Source organism: Lissotriton vulgaris, chromosome 9 (assembly GCF_964263255.1).
Source record: "Lissotriton vulgaris chromosome 9, aLisVul1.2, whole genome shotgun sequence".
Classification (NCBI taxonomy): domain Eukaryota; kingdom Metazoa; phylum Chordata; class Amphibia; order Caudata; family Salamandridae; genus Lissotriton; species Lissotriton vulgaris.
This window is the reverse complement of record NC_141697.1, coordinates 1,038,946,735-1,038,967,954: the sequence shown is the minus strand read 5'-3', so window position 1 is coordinate 1,038,967,954 and position 21,220 is coordinate 1,038,946,735. Positions and strand designations below refer to the sequence as shown.

Here is a 21,220-nt window from a genome sequence, read left to right as displayed (position 1 = left end):
AGGTATCCAAATACCGGTCGGTAACGGCCCAAAATACCGATTTTCGTCTGTAACCGACCGGTATTTGGATACTGAGATGTAGGGAATGAAAAAATACAGATTCGGTAATTTTACCGAATCGGTAATTTTACCGATTCGGTAAAATTACCGAATCTGTATTGTGTAATGTAGGTAGCACTGTAAACAGTGCTACAGGGCTTTAAGGATTCGTTATTTACCACCAACTATTAGTTGGTGGTAAATAACGAATTCCTATGTAAATGCAAATATGTGCATTTTCACCTGTGCCATGTGGCACACATACATGCCCAAAGGGCATGTATGTGTGCCACATGGCACACAAGCACTAATCAGGGGTGCAACAGGGTGTCAAAGTGACACCCTGCGACCCTTGAATTTTTCGGTATTTACAGAATCGGTAATTACCGATTCGGTAATTGACATTCATTTCTATGGGTCTCCAGGCCCATAGGAATTAATGGCAAATACCGAATCCTACCGATTCGGTATTTTTTACCGAATTATTACTTACATTGGATTTACCGATTCATAAATACCGAATCGGTAAAATTCGGTATTTATGAATCTGTAAATCCAAATTACCTACATCTAGCCCCTTGAGAATTATCCATCATATTTTTCAAGATACTACAGACATCGGTCAGCCTTCTGATGGACAGCATACATAAAGTAGAGACTGGGTCAGCCTCTAAGTTAAAATCATTGGTACCAGTATTGCCATCACCATGAATACTAACCCAAACACCACATTTACCAGCACCATTCGCATCAGCGCCACCATCATTATCATCACTAGAACTGCTTCTACCAGCACAAACCTACCACTGCTCCCACTAGTACCATTACTGCCACCATTACCACCACCTCCAATAAAACCATACCATCATTACAATTAACACCATTATTACCACCACTTTTACACTACCACCATTCTCACCACTCCTACTACCACCAACAATACTACTACCATCCTAACCCCTACTAATGGCATCATACTATCACCTACCTCTATGAGGAAACGAAAAACATCTCATATCTAACCAATCTTGAAGAAGCAACTACTGGATCAGGAGGATCTGACCAATTGCAGACCTCATTGAAAGAACCTCTTCTGGGCAAACTTACTAAAAAAAAATCAGCATTCATTCAGATTTCGGAATTTCTCGAAAAACAACCTGCACTGATAGCTATCAGGGACATCCCAAAGAACAGTATAAATTCTACTAGTCTCTCTGCGCTCTACTCCTACTGGACCGCTCAGCAGCCTTTTATACTGTACGCTACATACTACAACATAAAAGACTAAGGTACTGCACAAAAATGGATAGTCATACCTCAACAAGGGGCCAACAATCCTATCACTAACTCCATTCCATTCATTACCATTCACATAAAGTGAAGGTGTTTCCCCGGGATCCACAATGGAACTTCTTGGTTTCAACACATACCTGCCGTCACTAAACATACTGCAAATATTCTGAAAATATCCTGATTATGCATAAACTATAAAAAAAAAAAATCAAACCATGGGACATCTGGACTTACAAGCTGTCTGCAGGCTCTTGATACCTGGATGCTAAAAATAATCTAAAATGAAACCCACTTAAAACAGATACTACCGTCTCGATTATGGAAATCCGATTTACTACTGCCACCAAAACAGAAGTGAAGAGCCTACGTGTGATCACAGACTTCGAACTGCCACTTGAACGTTAGTGCTGTCAAGACTACAATATGCCAACAGACTATAATGAACGTACAAAACGCCTAATCAACACACTCTGAGATCAGAATGCCACCGCTGACAAGTTCTTAGTCTAAACAGAAGTGATCACATTATCCTTGCCCTCAAGACCCTACATGCCAACTGGCCGAAAGAAGAATAAGCTTTAAAGCCCACTGCTTTGCACACAAGGCACTATACAGCCCTCTGCCAATTATTTTTGCACATCAAGAGCAGCACAAAGAACTAACCTATTTTTCAGAAGGCTCTAGGCTGTGCAGCTTATTCTCAGTACAAACATGCATGTAAAATATAGAATGCCTAGAAAATAAGGACATCTGCAACCACTCTAGATTCACAAAGCAAAAAAATATATATCTTACTGAAATAAGACATAACCTCTCAAACTTATAACATTGCTTCAAGTGCCACTATGGACTACACTGATCGAAATCCTACTAGCTTGGAGCTAATGTCTTAGAGAGGATTTGCCAAGAATATCAATGGTACAGTCAACCACAGAATGGCTTACCACTCACACAATTCTACACAATCAAATTCAACCCAACTAACGTACAAACACCACATATGGCTTCACTCAATCACTGCACAAAGTATAAGTAACCGCATGTGATGCTGCGTCTATCTTTAGAACACTGGTGCTCATGTCCCAGAAAGCTAACTGTATATATCTACTTACCCACAGACCTCATGCATTACACCCAATTTTTATATACATGTCTGTCTACAACTACCACACTTTCAGCTATGCTTCCCATGGGTGACCAGGAACTAAATGAAAGTCAAAGCGCTTCAGGAACCTCAGAGCAATGAGCACTATATTAATGATACACACGGAAAAGACACTTAAAATAACCAGATAGCATACTAGGTCAAAGCTCTATGCAAATAACCATACAGTAAAATATAATAAATGTCTCTCACAAGTGATTATAAACTTCAAGGGCCCAATTCCTTTCTGTGGCCTAACACAGCAGTTTTGTTAAGTAAAGATTATTCTCTCTTCGGTATAATGATCCCAGGGCAAAAAGTGTCAAGAAGGTAGTACGGACTAAGCTAAATTAATTAAAAGACAGTCAGAAACAGTTCTCAGAAAGTATCTATCTTAGAAGCTATTTTGAAACTCTTGACAAAAATCTTTTAGAGGGATATGATAACTAAGTTGTTTGTGCTGTCACCTTAATTTAGGCGAAAATCCAGTGGGTCACTCACTTGCCCCAGAGTTTTAACTCTCATGTGTCCCCTTTATTTACTGAGAAATTTGAGTAAGATATTCCTCTCTTACGCAGTCTGCATTTAACCATTTATTTTATATTTGGCTGGTATTTTAATTTGTTATTTTATTCCCTGGCGTATATTTGTATATGAAGAGCACAAAGTTCGATAGAGAGTGCTTGCTTTAATTCCTCCTCTTCTAGGGCACAATGTGTATTTAGTCTTCGGTTACCTATGTTGTCTTGGTGGTAAGCTGTCCACCTGTTCCGATCTACTGCTAATTAATAAAATATCAGTGAGCTCTCATTTGAATTCGGGCATTTGGGTCGAGGATGCCAAAACTTTTATGATTGAGAAAGCTCTATAGAATCCTGAAATATGGGGATATAGTCAAAAGTTACCTTTTGTTCGGAACTCTACAGGCTATTTACATTACTTTGTTTGCATTTTTAAATTCGCCAGACCACCATGCTACCTAATATGATACACCTTACCCTAGTCTTAATAAACCTTGCAGTATCAAATGGCCATGTGTGGAGCAGCAACTATTTGAAGTTTAGTTTTCTTCATACAGCCATTATCTTGGTTTTACTTTGCCGCTTAATGATCCTAATGCAGCTCTTTTCCATAGTTTAACTCATCTGCAGATCTTCATGCATCCGAAAAATCAACTTCCCTGATCACTTTATCCAAATCTGCAGAACAAAACAGGTGCCATTTTATCAGAAGAGGTTAAATATTAGATAGATTAGTGGGTACAAACTGGCACATCAAATAAAAAGAAAAACTACTATTACCAGCACATTTCCAATTCTATTTGTAAAGTCAACAGCATTTTCAGGGAATACTTTTACAATACATAGGAAGAACTATGGTTGGCTGGACAGTTTAACAAGTATATTTGATATCTGATGCTAAATCAGTTATTGTCTCTGAGAAGTCATTGGATTCCTCCTTTTATCCTAATTTGATGGTAAACAATCCAATTAGTAAGAAATAATATTCGTTTCAAGACCAGTAGTAAACTTTAAAAGGAATTGCACACTAAGTCATTTAATTCCTCCAGTTTTTTTCAGCTGAAGATTGTGAATTATGGTGGATTCTGTCACAATTACCACTACCTCTTATTACGAAAATGCTCTTCATCCGAGACTACCTAAATGCTGAGCTGGTTGGTTAGGAAAGATTCAGCCAGACTTATCAATAGTCCTAATTAGATCCATGTCTTGCTAATTTTTTTGAAATCCTATTCTAGTAGCTAGCTCAGTGAAAGTGATTTGTTTTAAAATTTGTTTGTAAAATTCACTGCCTTGCCTATCACGTCATGCATGAGGTTTCATGTAACAAGCCTAGCCCTTCTTTCCCTACAAGACGTCTTTGTCATGTATGACAATCTGTTCATCTTGCCTACTGGCATAAGACCAAAGCTCACCCTTCAGAAACCATCTGCTGCTACCCACCTGTTCAATCTGTTTTTGAATTGATATTGTTTCCTTATCACCCTAATTACATTTTTACAGTATCTCACTTCACTCATGTGGACTATTTCTTCAGTTCAGGTCAGGTATTTATATAGTTCATTATTTACATGTAATTCTTTATCTGGTATGCTTTTTGTATCGTATTTTAGTTTGACTGATTTCTATGTAAAGTGCCCTAGTACTGGTAATGATGACAGAGTACTATAATAAACGGTAATTAAATAAAGGGGTGTGTGGCTATTCACTGATTATGTGAAGAACACTTCTCTGAGGTTCTGCTACCTACGCACAGCTCCCGCCTGATATGGCCAGCGTTCCTGTATTCAGTGCTGTGATGAGAGTTGTGCCTGACAAGGGAAGCTACACTGTGTGCTGTAGTGGCAACTGCCATTGTGTGGCCCAAAAGCAATCCTCAATAACGTGCCACTTGCGTTAGTAACAGGGTAGTCTGCAACTGGCTGACCTAACACACCCTTTTATCCTACCGTCTGAGTGTATGTAGACCTGGAGGGGTCTGCATAAGAGAGGCTGGTGGCGGAGAACACCTGAGTGTGGGTGGTTGTATGAAAGCAATCCATGGACATTGCTCAGCTGAGGCTCCTGGATTACAGGGTCCTATTCAGACTGTTTTGACATTCTGCGACTTGAGGGGGAAGGGTTCCTCCACTCCCACTGTTGGCACTGTACATTTGATCATTTGAATGGAGACTGAGGGGGAATACATCAGTCCACCACTGTTGCTGGTCCCCATCCCGCTACCCTTAGGGGGCTTCTCCACAGAGATCTGCTGCACTGGAGCTCATCTTACTTTAACTGCTCGATGCAGACTAGGAGAGTAAAGAGGGAACAAGGTAAAGTGGCCTGTGAGGCTCCTTATCGCTATACCTTTAGGCCACCTTTCCATTCATCGTTCATTGCACTGTAAAGTTCTGAGTGATCAGTTGGGTGGTTTGGGGGGAGGAGTTAGGGTCACAGATAGGTGATACTATCATCAAAAATTGTACTACCATCCTGGGCCTATTAGAGGCCTCCTTTGCAATTGTTCTGTCAACATGGGGAAACTGAGGATTAGCAACCAAAATCCACTACCCTGAGCTGCTCGGTGTTCTCAGTCAAGGGACCCATGTCCACATGTAGGAAGGAATAGTGGCAGCTGGAGAAGCAGAGATACTTAACATGTTTGACTGTAACATACAGACGATGCCAGACACTCCCTCTGCTTTAGAGGGTATAATCAATTTGGATGCCCTAGGTGTGGGACAACTCAGGGTGGACCACAGTTGTTGGACAAGGTACTGGTGACCGGTCTTCCTTGCCTATTTTGGAGCCTGCCGTACTAGAACTACACCATCAGGTGGAAAATCTTAATGAGCAGGTGAGATTTTTGGAATACCAAGCTGAAGATACAGAAGACACAACAGATGGAATTATATCAGAATAGTGGACCTCCTCAAAAAGTAGGATTGTCTCAACAGGAACGTTTTGTTGAGGACTAACTGTGCAAACTGGTGAACCGTAAGGGACTCTTGAAGCTCTTCAAAGTTCAGTGGGCACACAGGTCAATGATACTGCCGTGCATGGAAAGAGGGAGAAGATGTAGGATACTACTGGTTAGGCTTAATGCAAGACTATAGCCCTATTGTTACATGTCGAGTCTAAAGAGTTCAAGCATGCACTATAAAATAAGTTTGGCAAAAACAGTGCTGGTAGATAATTTCATATGCAAATAGGAAATGCAGTACTTATCACATGTTCCCCAATTAATGCTTTGAGGAGCTTTCAGGACGACCACAATACATACATCTTGAAAGAGACGAGCTTGTGATCGGACTCTAGACAGTCACAACAACTTTCTGTAGAATGGAGGAATGCCACGGAAACAAACCCCGGAGGAACAGAGGAGTGAAGAATAAACAAATGTGGAGGGCTCCAAGGGCCTGGTTCCAAACTAGTACTCGGAGCACGAACACCTCCGCAAAACGTGGCTATGCCAGACACATTAATGAGTATGTAAAACGTTTGTGTACGTCTGATACCACTATAATACAGAAAACTGCAATAAAGCTTGGCGATGAGCTTGGGGACATGAACAAAGCAAACCAGCTCCAAGATTTTTCTGATGCAGCACAACCTTTCCAGGTTATCAAATGTTGACTATACCCTCTCACTCGTCTAAAATCTAAGACAGCATTCTACTTTAAATTCAGGTGACCCATCTACTAAAACAAGAGGATGGAGGAACAGAGGATGGACAACTAGAAGGTTTCAATCAAAATGTGCAACACCGGATGAATGTGCCAGTGGAAAGAAAGGGAAAGCTTCAATGCAGGAATTCCTACCCTTATGTGTGCAGTAGCCTGTAGCCCTGATAGGGTGGTGTGGTCAACTTCAGGATTTCAACTCCCTGGAATGGCTTTACATTATTTACCAAGCAAGAGCTTAGCCAGATAAATTTGGATGTTTTAATTTGCTGCATCCCCGTCTAGATCCAAATTAACAAATGTTCGAGACAACGTGTTATCTAAATGCTTAAGAAAACTGTGAATGTACTACATAAGTTAAGAAATATATACCAGAACCAGGTAAACTCTCAGCTAATCAACCACCATTATATTTGTTTTCCGAAGGTCGTTAAATATTATATGTCAAGCCAACCCACAGGATACCATTTCTGAACAACATGCTTGATAGTCCCAAATCTGGTTTCTATAACCACCCCAGTAGGGGACAGTTACTTTGCTGATGGTCGATAATGATCCTTAAAGTTCAACATCTGTGTCCCCCCACATCGATAAATTCTCTCCCACCTTATAGTCTGTCTGCTTGATGTGCAGCTGGTTGCCTTCCAGTGTATTGTCACTCGCCTCCTAGCCAGTACCAATTCCAGTGCCACCATGTACAATTGCATCTTAAGGTGCTTATGGCGTGGCACCACCCCTATCAAACTCAATTTTATGGAGCCCTCCACTTTCATCCCCACCGAATGGGTCAGTGAATCCAGCAACAACAGCCAGTAATACACCAGAAATGGGCAGGACCAAGTCGTATGTAGAAAATCTGCAGAGAGGAGGCCACACCTGCCACAGGCAGCTGGGCTGTCCGGGCATATCCTCGTCAGATCGGCCAGGGTTAGATGTCTAGTGCAGATAATGGAATGATACGCTTTTGAATCTAGTGTTGGGGAGGCCTGTCAAACCTACCCGCAGGTTCTTCCCCATTCCGTCCCAGTAATCTCTTCAGGGCAGTCTACACTCAACTGTTCCCTGACCCTGTCCATAGAGCTCCCTCTATCCTACAGCAGTGCCCCAGCAACTGCTTCGCTACAGCATGTTTCTGCGGCTTGTCCAGTAAGGAGAACCAAAAGCCCACGCTACATGTGCCAAGCACACAATACAAGAACTGTCCCAATCCCAGCTAAAACAGCTCCTGGACCTGATCAAATATGAGACATCTGTTGTTTGAATAAAGGTCTCCCAATCTCTCATACAGCCCCTCCTCCATTTCCAATACTTTGTCACGGCCCAGGACATTGTATGGTTTTAATACCCAAAGATGCTGATCATACGCAAACTGTGCCCTTTCGGAGGACCCTGCATGTCACTCAGTGCCACCCCTTCGCCCTCATACGAACTATGTACAGGAGCTCTTTTGGGACTCTCTGCCAAATCATGAGCAGTTCCGGAAGGGTGTATGTGTCATGCGAGCCCACCAGAAGAGGCTTCTCCCAGTTGCCATTGTCGTCAAATTATCTCACAGCATGCTGGATCTGGGCTGCTGCATAGTATAAAAACAGGTCCGTTAGTCCAACCCTCCCCCCTCCCAGGGAAGTTTTAGTCCCTACAGCCATACTCTGCTTCCTTTCCCGCCCATACCAATGGCCATAACAGCCTGTCTAGCCAGACAAATGTGCTTCGAGGCACTGGGCACAAGGCATTTTGTAACACATACCTACATCTTGGCAAGAACCCCATTCAAGGCAAATAGATATGTCTCATAATCGAGAGAGGCATGGTGTTCCAGAACTCCACCAACCATCCCAGACCCTCTAATAACCGCCCCACATTAAGATCATATTGGGCTACTGTACCGTTTGTCCCCCAGATAGTGGAATTTGTCCATTTCCCACTGCAATTCCAGCTCCCGGAAGAGTGCCTCGGATTTATGCATCAGCATTCTCAGAGGAAATGGACTAGATTTCGATCAGTTCGTCTTCATTCCAGACATCTTCAGCAAAAGCCCTCCATCTCCTGTAGGAGATGGGGCAGCAAGTCTCTGGGTTCTGGTAAATAAATCAAGGTGTCATCCTCATACAGTGACACCAAATGGCAAATCCTGGTCAGGTGGACTGGCCGGGGATCTAGCTGTGCCTGCAGCTTGCCCGCCAATGGTTCCACCGCTAGTGCAAACAGTACCAGAGACAAGGGGCAGCCCTGTCTTGTGACTCTACTCAGACTACACAGATCTGAGACACACCCACCCTGGCCACTAGTTCTGTATACAGCAACTGCACCCACATGTGTAAAGCCAGGTCCAAAGCCATTTGCCCTCAGCACCACCCACCTATACGGTCACACAACTGTGTCAAAGGCGTACTCCAAGTCTAGCGCTGCCAGCACAGACACCTTCGGTGGTCTCAAGCGAATGAAGTACATGGTTAAGTTGCTGAATGCTGAACACTGTGCTGCACCTGGGAATAAATCCAGTCTGATCCAGGTGTACTAATGGCTCTATAGCCATCAGCAATCTGGTGGCTAGAACCTTGTACAGCCTCCTTATTGCCTGCATTTAGCATCAGGAGAGATCTGTAGGAGGTTAAGTCTCACGGAACCTTCCCGCATTGGAAATCAGGACCATTGTGCCTCTCTCATGAAAAGAGGAAGGACTTTCAAGCCTCTGGCTCCGTAAAGACCTCCAGCAGTCTCCCCAAAACAATGGAGGGCAACTCTCGATACAGTTCCACCAGGAACCATCTGTATCTGGTCTTTTAAACCGGTGGAGGGAGGAGCAGAAGTTCCTCTTTCAACTCCTTCAATTCAAGTGGTTTATCAAATGCTTGGCTGTGTTTCACTGATAGCCTTGGCAAGTACGACTCAGCCAGATATTGGTCCAGTGGGTCCTGCCCAATGCTGTGGGTCTGAGCAAACCCTACATGTAGATAGTAAGATGCAAGTTGGCTTTAAAGGACTACCAGACAAAATGCAGCATTGCTAGAGCCAAATTTTAACTGCCCAAAAACACTTTTTAAGGTAGTTAAGAATCTCTCTGACCATGCTAATACTGCTCCAACTACTGCTCTCTCATAAACCCAATGTGATGAAATTGCGGACTACCATCTTAAAAAAATAGCAGACATCCAAACCGCCTTTTTCAGACACACTGTGGTCAGTCCATCTGAAGCTCTTCCTAAAACGACCTGCGCCTTGAATAGGTTCCACCCTTTAGAAGTGACTTTAATTACCTCAATGCTTGTAGCTACAAGATTAGGCTTACCGCTGGATCCTTGCCCCCACCCTCCCTTCGGTACTGGGCAAACTTGCTCTGCCACTCATGGAAAAAATCACTTTTGAATGCTTCCTTGACCGAAGAAATCATTCCCTTAGCTTGGAAGCTGGCCTTAGTCACACCATTACTAAAAAAGCCAAACCATGACTCTCTTATATGGTCAAACTATAGGTCTATTCTGCTCTTGCCTACCCTGGCCAAGGTGTTGAAGAAACACGTTAACTTACAGTTCACGTCCTACACCGAACTAAATGATCTATTGCACCCAGTGCAATCGGGTTTTAGGACTGACCACAGCATCGAATCAGCCATGTCAGTGTCACTGAATACCAGTAATGTCAGCTAGATAATGGTGGTGCTGCAGCACTGATCCTTCTTGATCTCAGAGCTGCATTTAAAACAGTGAACCACTCTACTCTGCTTTCTAGACTAGGAGAAATGTGAGTGCTGGGCTTAGCCCAGTCCTGGCAGAATGCAGAATCCTTTCTCATCTTTCTTGCCCAATTCTCATTGTGGATGAATACCAACTCACTGAAACATAATGGGGACAAGACAGAGGTTCTATCCCCCCCCCACCTTTGGGGTACTTATCCTCGGCAGTCGTCCATGGGCACCACTCCCTCCCCATCACACGTGGTGAAAAATCTAAGGGTATGGCTCGATGATAAGCAGTCTATGAGCCACCAGATAAAAATGTAGCTCCTACTTGTTTTGGCATCCATAAATGGCTGAGGAAAATTCTGGTATGCCTCCCAGTCCCAGCCCAAAGAACTGTAGTCTAGGCCCTGGTAGTCTCCAGAATTGACAATGTCCAGTATTTGGGTGCTTCAAAATCTCTGCTCAAACGGCTCCAGATTATACAAAATACGGCTGCACGCCTCCTCCAGACGAGGGTTTTCTCTTGCATTGCGGTCCTGAATAAAACCACTGTGACTCAACAGCACTCATATTTGGCTGAAATATGTTGACCTAACACTAGGATGTGACAGATCACTAATTTCTCACTACACATCCACTATCACTATTTTTAACCCTACCCAAGCAATCCACAATTAAAATATTTTCCCTGCGGCAGATATCCTGGAGGTAGTTTTAAAATTCAATCACAAATAAACCATGGCACACTTAGAAACTAGCTTTGCTGTTATCAGGCAGTGTAGCACACCTAAGAGGCATTCAGCATCTTAGGTAGGAGCCCAATGATAAAGCATGCCACCAACTATGTTGGTGGGTTAAGGTTCTTTTAAAAAACCTAACGGTTTGTCTGAGACATGAGTGAAAGACATGTGTGACAGCACACTAAGATGGTAGCAAGTTTGTTCTCATTTGTTGGATATATCTGTACTGTAGGCCACCAGCCATCGAGCCCCTCACCTCGGTTCACGTTAGACCTGCTTTCCGGTCAGTGGGGCCGTCAGTATCCCCCCAGTGTCCTCTCTCCTGCTGCCACGGGTTCTAGAAACACTGACTGCCTCCAGCGCCGCCTCCAAGCATCCAGGATGAAGTAGGATTACTGTGGGGCAGGCGGAAATCCAACAATTCACTTCTCAGGAGCTAGCCCCCAAACTCCCCCCGCCCCCATTGCTTGTGCAGTTTAATTTGTAATTAGAGCTGCGGGAAGCCAACCTGCTTGGTCTCTCCATACATTTTGGATGCAACAAATTGATATTGTTCAACTGAAGTACATCTTGAAGGTATCATTGATGTTCAAGGTTCCTATACTTAAAATAAAACTAGCACTGATATAAATCATGGAGAATTAAATGACGTTATCTTATTTGTGGAAATTCTATTATGATAGGGACAAAACATATATATGCATATTGACTAGAGTCCGCTTTATTCAATGGAAGGGTAGTTCCATCTGCTTCAATGTAATATTCAGTGAAGTTGAAGTATATTTTGGATGTTCAGTTCTTAATTTGTAGTCTGATGTGTCTTTTACATTAATAAAACTCTGAAATTGTATGTGTTTTTTTACATTTACAAAGGGCTATAACAAATACAGCACAACCACTTTTGCTGCATGCGACCTACAATGTGCACAATTTCAAATGAAATTGTATGAGTGAATTAAACCATCAAATATTGAAGTTCATTTCGCTGGGTAGTTGCATATGGGAGATAATCGGGTCTTACATGAAAAATTGGCATTCTAGGGGCTTGAAAACACTACTACAGTATTATGTGTTTATGTAAAAGAAGTATGTGCCATTTTAGCTTTTCATCTAGTCCCTTATGTTCATTGAGATATTGCTGCAGTTAATAAAAGTGTAACCCAAACACCAGTTGCTAATAGAAAACAAGCAATGGCAAATCCAATATGTTTTATTCTAATGTGGCAAAAGATTAAACCCAGCCCAATACTTGTAAAAGAAAACAAACATTTGCAAGTCAATAGTTCTTGCCATTTAACTACAAAAGCAGACCTATTGGCTTTGACAATGATGCTTTTTGACAATACTGCTCAGCATCCCAAAAAATAAAAATAAAATAAAAAATGAGATGATTCGTACATGTGCACGCACCATGAAACTACAGTTGGTGACCCTCGAATTACCCGCCTAGTGATGTAATGCAATGCAGGGACCAGCCACGTTTTATCAAAGGAGCCTGAACTATGCTCAAAGTTGCAAGAGTGTGTCCGGGACCTTTAAAACTGTTTTTTTTTTTAAATGGTGCACAGATTTTATCCAGATGATGAAGGATGGGTGTAAATAATTGAATACAAACTGCGTAGCAAATGTTACCCAACACAAAACATGTTCTCTATACATAAGAATTGACACTGTTTCTCACTACCCAAAATGCAAAAATGATTCTATGCATAATAAGCATTCTCCGTGAAGACACGCAGATAATTGAGACTGCTCTGTATTTAATCGAGAAACTGGCTGCGCAGATAAATGCCGAAAGCAAAGTGGGTGAGTCTGGGACTTTATATCATAGCATAATTGTTATCCAGCAACAGACAAAATAAGTGACAGGGAGGGAAGGGGGTGCTGGAGGGATAGACGGGTCAACAGAGGTAGGAATGGAGCAACAAGTGACGGAGGCAAAAAGAAACGGAGTTAGAGGGAAAGAGGACAGCAATAAACAACAACGTGGGAGAAATGGGGCAAAAAGCAATGAAGGGTAAAGCAACGATGGCAGGAAGCAACCAAAACAGTGAATTAATATGTTACTTGGCCCCTGGTCACCGGGACAGCAAAACAAAGGAAGAGGTATGACAAATGCAAATGCATGCCATGGAGAAATGGAGAGAAAGAATAGGAGAGCGATGATGGAGCCAGCAAATAAGAAGCCTCTGAGCAAGGTGTATGCCCACAAAGTGTATACAACATGTTTTGAAAAGACAGCACAAGCGCTGCCTAGGCTCGACCTAAAAAGGATTGCTTTCTGTCTGGTGTACATTTTTATGAGATAAATAATTGAATTCGACAGTATGAAGCCTGAGTGTACTTTTCACAGGAAAAATGGTCTCTCATACGTTCTAATGAAAGCACTTCCTAGAAGGTGAGATGATGCACTAAAAGGGCATTAGAATGAGCCGAGAGTCTCGGGTGGAGCCAAAGACCACTCTATGTACAAGTTAAAGAACTAGTAACACCTCTGTTCCGGAAAACAATGAAAACTTGGCTCTATTCTTGCCCGTAAGCCTTCTTTCCCGGTGCAACCCTTCAGCTTTTTAGTGCCTGGACACTCCTTGGAGCAACAGTGTGCTCTATAAATCTCCCCACGTAGACACAGACATAACAATACGTGGGGCATGATCTCTAAAAAGGGATTCGCCCGTTAGCATACCTAGCTCCACGACTATTCCACAGTCTGGATCTTGTGCTACTTGCAGTAAGATCTCTTCCACGTCTCGGTTCTTTCCAGGAGGATCCACTAAGGCCGTGATCTTTTGCTGGAGAGTTCTGGGCAGAGCCATTAATTGTGTGAACTGCCCTTCAGGACTTTTATCAATCTAAACACACAGGGACGAAACAGACGGATGTTAAAGAACAGATCCATTTACACGTTTCTAGAGGGAAATAGATAAATAACAACTCATGTTAAGTTTAGCGTCTGATAAGCGTTGGGCTATGATTCGTGTGTGTACTATGAAAAGTCAAAGTGAAATAATAAATATCCTGTGAGAAAAATGTACAGCATTTTAGTGCACGGAACATGTACATCTACAACACTGTATACCATGCATGCACACAGACTTGCCCTTTTCCAAGGATTAATTGTATTTATTAATCATTTATACAATTCTACCATTTGAAGAAAAGGATGCGACTAAAATTATTTACTTACGGCACACTCCATAAATGCCATTGATTCTAAATGTGGCTTGTGGTGTGCTAACTTAAAGAGACCCTTGATCCATAACCTAGACCAGGTTTTCTCCAACAAGTCTATCCCTGAGCTACCAGTAGCTCCCAGACACCTTCAGAGTAGCTCACAGCTTTGAGTTCATTTTTCAATCAGTACAGGGTCACATTTTCCTTTTAAAGTTAAGGGAAGTCTGTGTTTATTTTACATTACTACTTGCAGGCTGCAGATAGCAGGGTCTGATAAAGAGCAGATTTATGACCCAGGGCACAGAGGTGAAGAACTGAAGCACTGAGGTATTTACATCTTAAATAAAAGTCCTTGTCAACTCAAAACTGGAGCATGAGAATAAAATGATGTTTCTGAATGATTAAGTCAACACTTCATTTTAATTTTATCCCATTTCAAAAAGTTGAAATTACGAACAGCAGCCCTCTTGCTCCCAGGAGACACCCTATATTTACAACTGAAAAATACTATCATTTTTTCTAAATGAGAGAAATTTAAAGTGGATACAAATATTTCTACCAAACACTGAGTCAATGTTTTTTTCCACTTTCAATTAAGCCAATTACATCTTAAAATTTCAGGAGGCATGCTTATTCACTTTAAATTTGTGTTTAAACAAATGGCTATGTAAATACGGCATCATGTCTACAAGGCATGTGCACACAGAAGGCATCTTGCGTCCAGTGGTTGGTAGATACAGTGTCATATTTATAACTGAAAAATACAATCGGTTTTTTGAAGTGGGAGAAATTTAAGGTGCAGACAAATGTTCCATATTATGAAAATTTTTAGCAAAACATTTTTCTGCACTTTAAATTTCTCCCATAAAAAAGGTTGTATGTTTGTGTAACAGTGCCATGTATGGCGAAAGATATGTCCTGCGCCACAAGTACATATGACACTCATTCACCCATACACATATATCCCATTCATACGCACACATTTATTTATTTGATAGTTTTAGAGAACGCAAATCAGACCCATGAGGGTATCAGAGTGCTTTACACGATTAAGGGTGGTATACAAAGAGTTAGGAAGGGAGGGACCAATTGGGTAAAATAGGCAGATATATTATACAAGAAAAAGAGCATGTAGTCCAAGGTCCTGGCTACATGTGGGATAAAAAGAAAAACAGGTTGATACTTTATAAAAGAAGGCACGCAGTCTCTCTTGGGTGGAATGCCCAGGAGTGCAGGGCAGGTATCATCCGTAAAAGCCATGGATAATGGCGAAGTGGAGGGTGGAACATGTCACTGAGGTGATTATAATGTGATCGTTAGGCCAGGAATTTGCCCATTAGGAAAGTTTTGGTCTCCTTTTTAAAGTGTGCCAAGGACGGAAGTCTTCTGATGGCGGGTGGGAGAGGGTTCCAAATTCTTGGAGCGGCCCCAGAGAAGGCCCGATTGTAGGTTTTTTTCTTCCAGAAGCGTGCTGGTTGAAGCAAAAGGTCTTAGGCAGATCGGGAGTTTCTGGCTCCTCCGGATATCACGAGTTTTTGGGCGAGAAATGCAGGAGAATTAAAGTAAAGAGCTTTGTGAGTAATGCAGGCGAGTTGAAGTTGGATTCCGGCCTCTAGGGGAAGCCAGGTCAGAGCTTTGAGGTGGGGAGAGATGTGGCCGAATTTCTTTGAGCCAGTTAGGAGTCTGCCGGTGGCTTTGAGGTAGGCTTTCAATGAGGCCAGAGAGTTCTTGGGTAGCCCTGCGAGAGTAGAGCATCCATATTCTAGTCTGGAAATGACTAGTGCCTGGATTGCCGTTTTTAGGTCAGAGGCATCGAGGAAAGGTTTCTTAGGTAACTCAGGTAACTCAGGTGGAATCTGGCAGTTTTTGGCCATCGAGTTGTTATGGCCAGCATGTTCAGGCTGACGTCAAGGGTTATTCCAAGGGATTTCGCAGAGTCAACAATGGTAGGAGGACAGCTTAGTGCTGTGATAGCCTTGATCCATTCATGTATTGGTTTTGTGAGGGGAGATTAGAAGAAATTCAGTTTTATTTGCGTTAAGTTTAAGCTGGTTGGCGGTGAGCCAGTGGACAGTCAGCTTCAGAGCCTCATTCAGGGAGAAAATGTCCTCAGGGGAAGAGATTTTGATGGAGATCTGTGTATCGTCGGCGTACTTAAGGTAGGAGATGTTGGCAGAGTGTAGCACCTCTGTGAGTGGTTCAAGGTAAAGATTGAAGAGGGTTGATCCTTGGGGGACTCCAACCGTGATCGGAGTGGGAGCGGATAGATTACCATTGATGACGACTCTCTGTGAGAGATTTTGGAAGAAGAATCTAAACCATTCAAGAACGGTTCCATCCAAACTCATCCTGAGTTTGAAGCATTCAAGGAGAATTTTGTGGCTAACCGTATCAAAGGCAGAAGATAGGCCCAGGAGGATTAGAAGACAGGTTTTGCCTTGGTCGAGGTTTTGGAGGGCGTCATGCACGATGTGGAGGAGGGTGGTTTCCGTGCTGTGTCCAGGTCTGAACCCGGATTGAAGTCGTCTAGAAGGTGGAAGTTGGTGATGTGTAGGCTCAGTAGCTGTTGCACACATTTTTCCCTGAACTTTGGCTAGGAGTGGGATGTTGGATATGGGTCTATAGTTGTCGGCGGAAGCAGGGTCCAGCGTAGGATTTTTTAAGATGAGGACTTGGCCAGCCTTAAGAGAATCAGGAATTGAACCCTGTAGGAGGGAGGTGTTGATTATTGAGGTCCAGGAATGGAATGATAGCCTGAGAGGCGGCAGCTAGGCAGTTAGCGGGGAGAGGATCATTAATTCTGGGCGACCTCAACCTAAGATGGAACGAAACCAATAACCAGCTGATTCAATCTCTCAACACCCTTCTGCAAGACAATGATATGATCCAACACTGTTCCGAGGAAACGCATTACAGAGGAGCGATCCTGGATGCCATTATTGCGAACAAAAATGCAGTTTCGATTGACCACATCATCCCGGTGGACTGGTCAGACCACATCATTCTCTTTTATATCATCCTGCCGGCCCTATCCCTCCCACCCACTTAAGCCCCCCTAAGTGGGTCAGCAACCCTTCCAGAGTCCCCGAGACAAGCTAGAAGAAGGACTCAGCACACTCCTCCCGAACACAACGGAGTCCCTCTCAACCTCGGAACTCACCTCGCTCTATCATTCCAACCTGGAGCTCACCCTGGATCAGCTGGCACCTTTGAAACTAAAAAAACCCAGAAGCATTCCCTCTAGGTCATGGTTCTCTACTGACATTAATGAGGAAAGAAGACACCTCAGATCCTTGGAAAGAACTTGGAGGAACAACCCCACCGCCCTCCATCAGGATCAACTCAAGGCAGCACCCAAAAACTACTATACCCATATCGAGAGCAAAAAGTCATCCTTCTGTTCTGCGTTAGACAATGCCAAAAACCGCCCCAAAGAACTCTTCAACATCATTAGGAACCAAACCTCCATTCCAATGGCAGCCAACTTAGTGGCGTCCAAAACCCAATGCGACAACTTTGCAAGCTTTTTCAAAGAAAAAAATCGCCAAAATTGATCGTTCATTCAGCTCGAAGCTCTCCTCCTGCACAGAAACCCGGAGTCCTGCAACTAACCAAAACCCCCCAGTAACCCAGTCTATCCGCTTGTCATCCTTCCAGCCGGTCAAGGAGGAAATGATAAGCAATCTTATTGCCTCAGCTAAACCCTCATCTCACTCCCTCGATCAACTTCCCTCAAGACTGACCAAGTAGTTGAAGCTCAGTCTAGCCCCAATCTGGGGCAAGATCATCAACAGCTCCTTGAGCAAGGGTTCCATTCCTGACTGCCTTAAACTAGGACAAGTCACACCACTTCTGAAAAAACCTGGCCTTGACCCCATGGACATGAACAACTTCAGACCGGTCTCGAACCTTCCGTTCCTATCCAAAATTCTTGAAAGATGTGTGCTTTCACAATTGACCCAACATCTAGAGAACACTAATCTACTTGACTCACACCAGTCAGGGTTCAGAAAGGGCTGCAGAACTGAAACCGCAATCCTAAATGTCCTAGATGATCTGCACATGTCACTCGACTCCAACCAATGTAGCCTTCTCATCCTCCTTGACCTCTCGGCTGCGTTCGACATAGTGGATCATACCCTCCTACTTAATGTCCTCCAGGAGAGAGCGGGCATTGAAAAGACAGTCTTAAAATGGTTCTCCTATTTTCTCAACAACTGCACTCAAAGAATAAAGATCAACAGCTTTGAATCAGACCCCCTCCCCATCAGCAGAGGAGTTCCTCAAGTGTCAGTACTCTCCCCGCAACTCTTCAACATCTACATGGAACCCCTCACCTCACTTCTAAGGAACTCCAACATCCCCTTTCTCCTTTACGCGGATGACACACAACTGTATTTGGAAACCACTTTGATCGCAGACATTCACAGACTAAATGTTACACTCATGGAGGTCCAACACTGGCTCTCAGCCAACCACCTCAAACTTAATGAAGAGAAAACAGAAGTACTCCTCATTTCGAACAAAGATGAAAACCCACAAATAGTGGAATGGCTCAAAGCCTTAAATGCCCTCAATGTCTCTCTAACGCCAACTGACTCCGCAAAATCCCTAGGGATCACTCTCGACCCCAAACTGGTCATGACTAAGCACATCTCTAAAACCGCCAAAAGTGCATTCCTGAACTTGAAACATCTCTACAAAATTAAACCCTTCCTCCCCCCCAAAGACCTGAAACAGGCCACTCAGGCACGTGTGCTCTCCAGAATTGACTATGGCACAGCCAAGTCGCACCTGGGACCCCTCACCTCCACCCTCAACACAGCAGCAAGAATGGTCACAGGAACAAAGAAATTAGACCACATCTCTCCGGCACTCAAAGAACTGAAGTGGCTTCCGATTGACCAACGAGTCAGCTTCCGCACGGCTTGCCTCACACATAAAGCCCTGCATACAGGCAAACCAGAATACCTGGCCACCAAACTCAAAAGGGCCGGTCAATCCAGGAACCTCAGAAGCTCCAACACACTCCTACTCATCCCTCTGAAACCACAGAAACACAAAACCTCAAATAAATCCTTTGCGGGGAATGCTCCCAGGATCTGGAACTCCATCCCTCACCATATCAGAATGACAGCCTCCTTCCCACAATTCAAATCGCTACTCAAAGCCCTCTTCCTTGAGCGCTCCGGTGCTTAACGAGAACCCCACGCCTAACGGTGAAAGTCCGCTATCTCTTTGAACCCAGAGCCGGATGATTCGCTCCTGATCTCCGTCCCATATTGTGCTCAGTTGTTGCACAGACTCTATTTCCTGCTTGTGTTCCTGATTCCTGTTTTTATGTCCTTATTTTCCTTTGTTGCATATCTGTATTTGCTGTGAAGCGCTCTGATACCCCCGGGTCCAGCTAGCGCTATACAAAACTTCAATAAATAAAAAAAAAAAAAATAAGTGATTGTTCGGGGATTCTCAAGACAGAGTGTTTGTTGTAGATTTTAAAGTTGGACCAGTGTGCTTGGTTTTTGGGTGAGGTTTGGGAAGACAGTGCGGAGAGAAGAGGTATAGCTGACAGATTTTGGTGGTGAGTTGCGGATTTCAGTTAATTTCCTTGGCAGAGATTTTGTCGCAGAAGGATGAGAATTTCTCGCTTGATATTAGGGGTTTAGGTGTTTCTTTGGGGTTTTGTGCTAGTTTGTTGGATTGGTGTTTGACCAAGTCAAATAGCTTGCATGGTCGATTCTTGGCTTTCTCAAGTTCAGTTCTGAAGAATTCTTTTTTAGAGGATTTTCTAATTGTAGGCATTTCTGGCCTGGTGGAGAAGTTTTAAATGAGCTGCTGACGGGTGCTGTTTCCAGTTTCGTTCAGTCTGTCAAAGGGGTCTCCTTTCCTTGTTGAGGGATCCGTTGAACCAGGGATTCCGGTCTTTGATCTAGGTTCTTTTTAGTTTTAGTGGAGCAAGGTCATCGAGAAGGTCGGACATAGTTGAGGAATACTGCTACGCTAGGTTGTTGACCGAGGTGCACTGGAGGGAGGGGTGGGGAGGGGGATCCGGTTTGGGGAGGTTGGTCTCACTGCGTGCAGCCGGTTTTTCTCATGATCAAGGTTCTTGGTGTCTCTAACCCATCGTTTGGGAATCACAGGCTGTGGTGCCCATGTCTTTTGGGTGCTAGGCAGGAGGAAGGTGATAGTGTGGTGGTCAGACCAATCACAAGGGTCAATAGAGATAAGTTTGACCGCTGATTCCTTAGCGATGATCCAGTCTAGGGTGGTGCCTTTCGCATGAGTAGGGGGAGAGAGGAGGCTTGTGTAAGGGTTTGATCGGCCAAAAAGTCTCTGATGGCGTTGACCTGAGGGTCCTTAGGATCATTCTAATGCAAGTTGAAGTCGTCAAGGAAAATATCATTAGAGTTAGGGGAAACCTTGGCTGTGATGATTTCCATAAGGAGGTCAGTGAAGGTGTCATTCTTGCCTGGGGGGTGGTAAAATATGGGAAGTCTGCACAGTTGGGAGGTGTTGCTGCAAATGGAGAGTGTGAGGTATTCGCAGGAGTCTGTGGGGTCCACCGGAAGTTAAAAAACAAGGAGGTTAGAGCGGAAGATGCAGGCAATGCCTCCCCCTTTTTTCTTTGAATGCCTGTACAGCCTTACAATGTTGTAATTGGGCTGGACTAAGAGGTCTAGTTAGGGCGATGAGGATTCCTTGAGCCAAGATTCAGTCAAGATCGCTAAGTCCGATTTTTGGCTCAGGATGAGATCGGAGACATCAGATGCATGTTTTACTGCTGAGCGGCAGTTAATTAGGAGGCCCGCTAGGGAGGGGTCGGAGTGAGTGTCAAGGGTAGATGCAGAGATCGGTACTCTAGCTAGGTTGCTATTGACCACCCACTGACGCGGAGGGTAGCAGATTTGTTGGGGTTTGTTGCAACCGTGCAGATAGGGTGTTCTTCCCTCAGGTCTGAGGAGCAT

At 43.6% G+C, this 21,220-nt stretch overlaps 1 protein-coding gene across 3 annotated transcripts in view; it reads right to left on the bottom strand.

Moving 5' to 3' along the window:
- Positions 1–21,220, bottom strand: part of TAMM41 (TAM41 mitochondrial translocator assembly and maintenance homolog) — a 191,950-nt gene that overhangs the window by 49,196 nt on the left and 121,534 nt on the right. For all 3 annotated transcript variants that reach the window (XM_086938952.1, XM_086938954.1, XM_086938953.1), the window contains one exon: positions 13,768–13,933. In XM_086938952.1, the coding sequence (XP_086795078.1) occupies positions 13,768–13,933 (166 nt within the window). The remainder of the gene's footprint in view (positions 1–13,767; positions 13,934–21,220) is intronic.